Source organism: Prionailurus bengalensis, chromosome A1 (genome assembly GCF_016509475.1).
Source record: "Prionailurus bengalensis isolate Pbe53 chromosome A1, Fcat_Pben_1.1_paternal_pri, whole genome shotgun sequence".
Taxonomy (NCBI): Eukaryota; Metazoa; Chordata; class Mammalia; order Carnivora; family Felidae; genus Prionailurus; species Prionailurus bengalensis.
This window is the reverse complement of record NC_057343.1, coordinates 10,308,024-10,317,581: the sequence shown is the minus strand read 5'-3', so window position 1 is coordinate 10,317,581 and position 9,558 is coordinate 10,308,024. Positions and strand designations below refer to the sequence as shown.

The 9,558-nt window shown below is 42.1% G+C and overlaps 1 protein-coding gene across 2 annotated transcripts in view; it reads left to right on the top strand.

Annotated features, from left to right (window-relative positions):
• Positions 1-839: 839 nt before the first annotated feature.
• Positions 840-9,558, top strand: part of HSPH1 (heat shock protein family H (Hsp110) member 1) — a 24,531-nt gene continuing 15,812 nt past the window's right edge. The window contains exons 1-5 of one of the 2 annotated variants that reach the window (XM_043576305.1): positions 840-1,402; positions 3,858-3,915; positions 5,767-5,907; positions 6,610-6,732; positions 8,703-8,802. In XM_043576305.1, the coding sequence (XP_043432240.1) occupies positions 1,296-1,402; positions 3,858-3,915; positions 5,767-5,907; positions 6,610-6,732; positions 8,703-8,802 (529 nt within the window). In that variant the 5' untranslated portion in view covers positions 840-1,295. Of the gene's footprint in view, positions 1,403-3,857; positions 3,916-5,567; positions 5,649-5,766; positions 5,908-6,609; positions 6,733-8,702; positions 8,803-9,558 lie in introns of those variants that run through there. The other variant, XM_043576315.1, reaches the window with a different exon arrangement.

The following is a 9,558-nucleotide window of genomic DNA, read 5'->3' as shown; positions in this document are numbered from 1 at the left end:
ATCAAACAAGAAGCAAAACTTAATAATTTATGGCCAGGAGTGGCAGGGTAAAAACGAGGTCTGCTCAAGTCAGACTTCAAAAATAAGCAGCAAGGGATACTACAGACAGCCTTCCAAATTACGCCACATTTAAAAGGGCTTCCTTTACAAAGAAAACAGTAACAACAACAACAACCTCTTATAGTTTATTCCACAAAAAGAATATCCTGCCGGCTGATGAATACAAGAACTTTTAACACACACCCTGTGCCTATTATTAGCCGCATCAACGGAAATCCCTTCTTCTAATTCATAATTCACTGTGGGGTGATCTGTACAACAATAGAAGCGAATACACACCAAACAGTAAACAAGATGCCACTGCTGGAGAAGGCGCGCAAACACAGTACAGGGAACCGGGCCTCTCCCGCGAACTCCCGAAAACAAAGCCGGGTCCCGGCACGCACTGCGGCCGGAACTACATATCCCAGCATACAAGGCGCACACCGGCTCCCGGCCGGACTACGGTTCCCGACATGCTCTGTTGACAGCTGGTCGGCCTCCTCAGGGTGTAGGGGTCTAGGGTCTCCGCAGAAGTGGGGTTTGTTTCCCCGCTCTCAGCCCCTCGGGGTCGCGCACCATCACCCACTAGTAAACTGTGAAGATTACGATTTTGGGGGTCAGTCTTCATTGTCCGTTTTATTCGGAGAGCAAAGAGCTGTGGCTAGGGCGGGCGGGGACGTAGGTGGGTCAGTCTGGCCAGCGTGAGCCAATAGCGCCGGAGCGGCTCTTCTGCCACTATGGCAACCGCGGCCGACCCCAGAGGGACCAGCCACCCATTGGGTAGAATCTTTCGAGAAGGCTCGAGAAGAAGGAAGCGGAAGTGGCACGTGGAGGGGCCGGTGGAGGCGCCGGTGAGTAAATGCCGCAGATTCTGGAAAGTTCTGATCAGTGCGATACATAAGGCTGAGGAATTGGGACCTCCCCTTTTGGGTCGGTAGTTGAGCGCCGCGCCGGTGAGCAGCGGGTGCAGATCGAGACAGTCCTCCCGAGCTTGAGGAGCGCCCCGCGGAGACCGAGCGCCGCTTTCTCCCGTGCTTAGTCCTCCGAGTGCTGCCACTGTCCCCGGGAAGCCGGAGGCGCCGGCAGGCGGGCCGTTCGCGTTTCCGTCCGAGTGACAGAGGAGCGGTCGGACCCCGCGGGAGCCGCGCGCGGCCGGGGCAGGAAGCGGCTGCCGAAGCAGCGGGAGGGCGGCAGGAGGACGCAGACCCAGACCCAGAGCCGAGGCGGAGGCGGAGGCGGACCGCGACCCGGCCATGTCGGTGGTGGGGCTGGACGTGGGCTCGCAGAGCTGTTACATTGCGGTGGCCCGGGCTGGGGGCATCGAGACCATCGCCAACGAGTTCAGCGACCGCTGCACCCCGTAAGTGGGAGCCTGCGGGGGCGCCGGGGGAGGTTCTGGAGTGCGGAGAGAGAGAGCAGGGGCCGGGGCTCGCGGGCGGGCTGCGGCGCGCCGGGCCGAACGGAGGGCGGTGTGGGTAGCGGTGCGCCCCTGGGGAAGGTTGGGAACCGGCGGCCCGGCCCGGCAGGACGCTTGCCCGACAGGGGTGGGGGCTTGCCGTCGGGACTGGAGGGGGGTCGTTTTGGCGATCCCGAGGCCAAGAATAGTCTCAGAGCGGAGAGTCCCAGGGTCGTCGCTTCTGGGGCGGGCTTCCTACTGATGGGAGAGCTAAGGCCAAGCCCGCGATTTCGTTCCCTTTTCTTGGCAAGCCTCAGCTCGCTGCTTCCGCGGCCGCCCCCGTTTCCCCACGCGGCTTCTGAGCTGACTGAGCCGCCCCCAGCTTGTCCCCCTCCTTCCGAGCCTGCCTCTGCGCACCGCAGATGCGGGGCTGCTGAGCTTTTTCTTCCGCATTGAGTCTCCGAAATGAACTAGAAGCTTCCAGAGCGTGTATGCTGCTGCTTGTCCAGTGAGCGGGCGGATTGTTGTTAGCGACCGCAGAATCACTCCTTTGATAGATGCCTTTTCTTGCGCACTTTCCGTTGCTAACGCTGGTAGACTTCGTGCCTGGGATCGTTTGTGGAGATGTAAACGGCCTTTTGCTCGTTTTAGGAGAGCCATTCAGGAGGAATCCTAAATCATGTTCTAGTTTATTAATTTTGCACAGTTCAAATAAAGGAGATAAGGTGAAAATTGCACACTTTTGTGCTAGAATTCGGGGATGGATGTGGTCAGAATTAGGATGTTCTATTCCACAGCAGCATGGGGTGGGCAAGGGCAACATTTTATTAAAGCAACTTTTTCAAGGGGCTTATTTTCTGAAGATCATCATGCAAACACGCCTGCATGTACATTGATGGAAACAACTGATTCCTTCTCAGGAAAATTAATGTAGGTAGTAATTTTTTCAACGTCTGAAACCCAAGATAAAAAGCCTAGAATGATACCTTGAGCTCACAGGTAGGATGACCGATGGCCATTTGTGAAGGTGAAACTCAGAAAATTAGCAAATGTTTGACGTTGATAGTACCATTGGAAAGACTTATTCCACGATTCTACCTCTTTGCAAATCTACAGTCTGTTCTTTAGATATGTAAAGGTCTGTATAATTGGAGTACGCTAAGAAAGACAGTATGTCAGGCTTTCCTGCTTAGGTACAATTCACATCTTTGTTCTCTTCGATCCAATAAAAAAGAAAAGCTGTTCAGATGAGACTAGGAAAATGTTGTATACGTGGCTGTGGTGACCACTGTGAAAGTGAAGACAGCAGGTATGTCCCTAGAAAAGGTAAACAGAGGGCAGCATTGGAGTTCCCTGTGATCTTGTTGATACAATAGATATTTGACTCACTTGCATTGGCCACTATTAATTTCCAAGTGGAAAATGAGTAAAGTCGTTCTGCAAAGTGAATGGTTACTCTAGTCCTAGAATGTTACTTTGTTTTCAGAAGGTTCTAGCCTTTGCTTGAACACTTCTCCAGCTTTTAGGATGCTATTTAGAGCACCTGCACAGATAGTTTGGGTCTAGGGTATCAGAGCAACCTTAAACTTGATGCAGCCCCGTGTTTAGTGCCCTCAGCATATTCCCACTTTGTTCACCTACCTGCGCCTTGATTTAAAATCTGATTTGCTTTCCTCCTGACAAGACTTGAGTTTATCTGTGCTCTGTGCTACCATTCCATTTCCATTGCTGAGAAGGCTGCCTCACAGAGGTCATTTTTCATCTCTTCAAAGCTGACTTAATTAATGGAACTAATTATTCATGCTTTTCCCTCAACAATTATACTCTGTTTGCTGTGGTCCTTGCTCTGCATCATACTTACTTGGCCTCCTTAAGTAGAGTTCCCCGTAGGACCCTTTTGTGCTTTTAAACTGCAGAAACCTAACTTAGGCCAACTTGTTTGGATTCATATAAATCTGTTGATCCTGAAGGGGTGGAGGTATATCAGGACAGTAATCGGTATGACAGTGATACTTAGATTTGTACAGAGTTGCCAACTGAGAGTGGCATTCACTCCATATATTTTGCTGATCATGTGGCTAGGGCCAAATTAATAATTCCCTTTATTCAAAGTATTTTCAGAGTTAATGTCCATTTCCTAATAATTGGGGACCTGGAGAATTACACGGGTATTTGAAGTAATGGAAAATGCCCCCTGAGCCATGAGCAGACTTTTTTGGCTAACTGCCCGTTAGATTAGATTCTCAGAGTAACAATTAAGTGGGCTTCTACTAAGTATCTGACTAAAGCTTTAGACTACAACATTGTGCCCTACTTGTGCCGCCCACCAGCACCCCTGACCGTGGGTAGGAAACTGGTGTATTATTTTCTCGTCTATCCTTTTCAACATTTTGAGACCTGTGGTTTGTATATTTTCTAGATCAGTCATATCATTTGGATCAAAAAACAGAACCATTGGAGTTGCAGCCAAAAATCAGGTATGTTCTTTAAGACCATTCTGGTCACGTTTTTAAGGGAGAGGTTATGAAATATCGTAGGCTGTTTATGTTTGAGTTTTAGAAATGTAATGTACGTATTCTTCAAGAGCCCTTAGATGGTTATTTTTTCTTTGTTCCCTTCCTCTTTCAGTGAGTAAGATCTGTCTTAACTTTCTAATCTGCCAACCTTAATTTTTAGTGATTTTGCTACCTTCTAATTTATCTAATTTTTAAAAATTATAAATGAGACACCTGAAGTTCTTTCATGTGGAATTGTGATACTCATTTAAGAGTTAAGGAAGATTTCTTCTAGAAGTTCTATATTTTAAAAGCATTTTCAGGTTATTTGGTAAGGTAAGACTGGGGGAACTGTCTGTCTAGATGTGTGCCGTCTTCAGGGTAGCTGTTAGATACACTTGAATTTGCCTCCTCTGCATTGAAATGGGAAGTAAGTAGGACATACACATGAGCTTTTGAAGTCTTACAAGGAAGTAAAGTATCTCCTTAATATTCAACATGAGTACATGTTGAATGACAGTATTTTGGATCTGTTAGACTAAGTCACTGAAATTAACTTCACTTGTTATTAATGTGACTAGAACATTTATGTATGCCCCTTCCATTTAGGGCTCACATTATAACCAGGAACGCTTAGGGTTGGGAAGGAAAAAAATAAAGGAAAAGAACACGAAATTTGAAATCTGTTTGGAGAGGCTGTAAGAAAGAGATGGAAAAAATTCTTTTAAACACAGAAAATAGTACTGCTGAAAAAGAAGCAAAACTCTAAACCCTGGAATGCTATAATAAGGCAAGTTGGAAGAGATACAAGGCAAAAGAGAGAAAAATAGCTATGCACACTCAAAATGGTGTACTTAAAAGGGACACATCAGTGGAGGAACTGTCTCCCTCAATATGGCTATTTAGAATATTGATATGCCAGACCTTAAAATGCTGTTGCAGTTTTTTTGTGGCTCTGTGAGGAGACTCAGTGGAGGCTCAGATGTAGCCTGTAGATTACTAGATACACTTCAACTCCATTTCAGAATCACAGGGAATTTTAGTACATAAACATGCTTAAATTCCATGTTTGAAAAACTACTACTGCCAGGCTGTATTCCTCCCTTTAAAAGAAGTAGACCAGAGAAAACAGTAAATAGGAAACTGTTCTGGTATTTTCATTACTTTAGAAGTCTGTTTTTAATCTTTTATTTTAATTGTTTCTGTATTTTAAATACAGTTTTTACTGTTGAGTGCTTTGAGTGAAATATACTCTGAAGTGGGACTTTTTAATCCGGAGTCTAATCATCAAAAATATGCAGTTAAAAGTCACTTAGAAATTTTGAATGATCCTTGCTGCTTCTGCTTTTTGGTACCGATAATTAACATTCCATGATTATAGCAGCCTGTGTATTTTATGGCACAAAATGTTTATCCTGACCAATTAACAATTTATTAGACTATAACAATTAACGTTAACTTTTTTTAAAAATGTAATTTCACTTGTAGTGCTTTTAGATCTCCTTATTCGTGTATTCGGTGGATATAAAACGTAATAAGTTTAGTGGGGAGAAAGGAATGAAATAAAGGGATGCAGTTCTTGATTTGTTCAGGGCTTTAGAGGTAGTTTCCCAATCTTTGATTTTATCTTGCAGGGTTTGAAATCTTTTTAAAAGTCTGTAGTGACAGCATTGCCTCCTGTTCCTTCTCATTTCCTACCTTTTGGCATTTCCCAGGTTTGCAGAGAAAGTTACTTATATTGTGGCTTGAGTCGTACAATTGACTTTTTATAAAATTATAATTACTGATGTTGCAATTAGAAAAAAAAAAACTAACTTCTCATTTCTTTTTCAGCAAATCACTCATGCAAACAACACAGTGTCTAACTTCAAAAGGTTTCATGGCCGAGCATTCAATGACCCCTTCATTCAAAAGGAGAAGGGAAACTTAAGTTACGATTTGGTTCCAATGAAAAATGGTGGAGTTGGAATAAAGGTAATCTAACTGACTAACTTTAATGTGCTTAATAGGAAATGAAATTCACCTATAGAAAAAGCGCCTAGTTCTTAATAAATGTTTACCTCAAATTTCTTAATTAGATGATCTTTTTTTTGTCAAGTTCTTTTAAACTGTAGGTATATGTTTTAATGGCCAAAAAGTATTCAAGTGGCATATATTGCTATAACTTAATTAATATCTTATGACTTCTTTATAATTGTTAAAATTTAGGTTTACTTAGTGGTGCTTAAAAAGTTCTCCATTGTGTTACAAAAGTCTGTTCCATTACAGCCCAGTTGCAATTGTTTGAAGAGCACTCGTGTAATGCAACCAGAGATCTGTTCTTAAACTAGCGGAGGCATTCCTGTGTTATGACCTACACAAAATGATGTTTGTCACAGTGATTCATCTCTTCAGTTAGAATGGAAATTTACTACTTTGTATAATGTTTCCACTAGTACTTTGGGTAGGGGGAAAATTTACCCTAGATTTTTTTTCTCTTCATCTCTAGAGAAAAGTTCTTTGTTGCATTTTGGGTTTGGTTGGTTTGGTTTTTGGTGTCCTGTTCCTTTCTTCTTTAATGACAGCTGCAACAATAAAGATTTTCTAGAAGAGGATATGTAATAATATATGGAAGTTAGTATTAGCATGTAAACGTTAAGTACCACAATGTTTAACATGTTTCTTTCCCTCATACAGGTAATGTACATGGACGAAGAACATCTGTTTAGTGTGGAGCAGATAACAGCCATGCTGTTGACGAAGTTAAAGGAAACTGCCGAAAACAACCTCAAGAAACCAGTAACAGATTGTGTTATTTCAGTAAGTAGAATTCAACAAGGCAGTGTGTTTTCTTTTAATTTGCCTTTCTTCCTACCCTTTAAGTGTTATTACTAGAGATCAAAATCCTGCTGGACTGTATTAACAGAGTGTTCAGGAGCATTTCAGAGTATGTTTGAGTGGTATTTTTAGCAAGAAGTTGCAGGAGTTCCTGACTGGAGGTGCAAATCCACCTCTTGCGGGACTCTTTGAAAAGACTGGTCGGTTGAATTGGAAGATGTTCTTTTTTTTTTTTTTTTAATTTTTTTTTTCAAGGTTTATTTATTTTTGGGACAGAGAGAGACACAGCATGAACGGGGGAGGGGCAGAGAGAGAGGGAGACACAGAATCAGAAACAGGCTCCAGGCTCTGAGCCATCAGCCCAGAGCCTGACGCGGGGCTCGAACTCACGGACCGCGAGATCGTGACCTGGCTGAAGTCGGACGCTTAACCGACTGCGCCACCCAGGCGCCCCGAATTGGAAGATGTTCTAATGCTGTCCGTTAACAACACTGTTAGACAACCTGTACGCTTAACGGGGATTTTCAGAATTCTGTCCATTGTGAACCAGTTCACTAGAAGTTTTATGGTGTAACCTTACCAGTAGTGACAAAACTTAAAAGATTTTTAGCACTGGAAAATCCACTATCAGTGGACAGTTGATAAGTTATCAAGGGGTATTTGAAAAGGACAGAAGTCAGTCTTTTATTTGGACACCAAAAAGGCAGCTGTAAATTCTGCTTTCCCAAATGTGTAGGGTCACCTTTTGATCTGCTCTGGTTATGCTCCGCACTAAGACTGTCTATAACAGACTACATCACGCGTGGTCTTTGCATTACAACATGAGCAGGGTGGCCTGCCCAGACCAGTCAGAAGCTTTGGTGACAGTGTGTCCTAGGATGTGAAAGGATGAGGCAGAGAGCCCTGTTTGCCCTTGCAAGGCAGAATATGTTCTACTAAAAAGGAGTATTGGGCTGTTGCATGGAGAAATAATATTAATCTCTGGTAAAATTAAGAATTAAGTTACAAGTCAGTAATTTTTCCTTTTTTTTTTTTTCCTAAGTAAGCTAATATGGAAAAACTGCTGAAAGCAGTGTTCCTGATTTGAAAAGTGAGCAGAGACCCACTTTTGCTCTTACCTCTCTTTCTGAAGCAGCTACAAATACTTTGGGGAAAAAAATGAAAGCCACTGTACTAAGTTTTCTCTTAGGTACTTTCTAGTTAAGTGATTTTATGAATGTATTGTTAGATTCTCCTGAAGAGTGTCCTAGTTAAAGTGCTGTCCTAGAAAGTGATCAAAAGAATTAACCTAGCTAAAGCACAGGTCAGCACCATAAGAAATTTCATCCCATCCCTTGAGCTGTTTTTGCTCTTCTTTTTAGGAATATCAACAGGCTTTGCCAAAAAATGTTTTTGTAATCTTAACAGGTCTACAGAATTAGGAGGTACCCCATCATCTATTAATGCTTGAATACAGTGAATAGCAAACTGCAGGGCGGTGGTGTATACGAGAATTAGCCGTGCGTTACCTTTAGGTACCTATAGTATTGTCTGTAGTTTAGTTACGTTTAACATTAAATGTTGACTTAGCACTGTGGTTTCCAAATAAGAAATTTCAGGCTAGCTTGGAAATGGTATTTCATATCCTTAGATTTAAAGCTTTCTTTTATTAGGTAGAGGCAGTTGTCACTATGTCTTAGTGAAGACTCCTGATTAATTTTTATTTGGGGTTAAAATTTGGTTATAGTAAAGATTACTTTGATAATACAGTTTTGGGGCATTTTTTTTTTTTTAAACAGCTACTCTTCTGAAAGTTACGGAACTTGCTAGAAACTAAGTGTAAATGTCTGTTTCTGTTTTATAACTTTGATAGGCACATATTTATCTGGACTGTTGTTAATGTGTTATACGTGGTCGTGAGAAATTTGTGTGTGTTCTAGACAACTTAAGGTTCTTTGTTTTCTTGTTGGTAGGTCCCCTCTTTCTTCACAGATGCTGAGAGGCGATCTGTATTAGATGCTGCACAAATAGTTGGCCTAAACTGCCTACGACTTATGAATGACATGACAGCTGGTAAGAAAAAAAAGCTACTTTTGTGTAGAAGTGAATATACTATCAAAACTGAGTTAAGACAAGTCAGATATCCTAGCCAAACATTTTTTCATGTACCCGTAGAAACATAGCCTATTAAAAGACATGGGTTAGATTTGAAAGCAGGAATTCTGTTTTTTTTTTTTTTCAGATGCTTATGTTTAATGAGAAATGGTCACTGTGTCAGTTTATGAATCTGTTGTCATTAGGAAGTACTTCTAGGTATATATTTCAGTCCTTTGTATTATGTGTGTTGGATTTAGTTTTTTATTTCCTCACATGGTTTTTATAGTTAAATTTTCCCCAAACCTTAGGATTTGGGGTTTCACAGCTACCATGGCTACGAGTATTAATGAGGTTAAAAAAATTTTTCCCCCTTAGTCATTGATCACTCATTTTCTATCAAATATTGATTTAAGCTGTACCATTTGCCAGACATTGTGTTAGGTACAGATAGGGTGGTGAGCGGACCAGTCACTGTTCCTTCCTCCTAGAGCCTTTACTAGTTTTTTATGATTACAGGTGAACAAAGAGTCAAGTTACAATTTAGTGTATTCAGACAAAGCAAGTAAGACTTTATTCCAGAATATTTCTAATATGTGTGTTCTTTAAAACTCTTAATTCAAGTATCAATAAAGGTGTATCCTTAGGCTATACATGTTTAGAAATACGGTGGCTTCAAAGTTCAGAAAAAGCTGACCCAGTCTCCTTAAGGTAGATCAGTTATTTGCCTTGGCT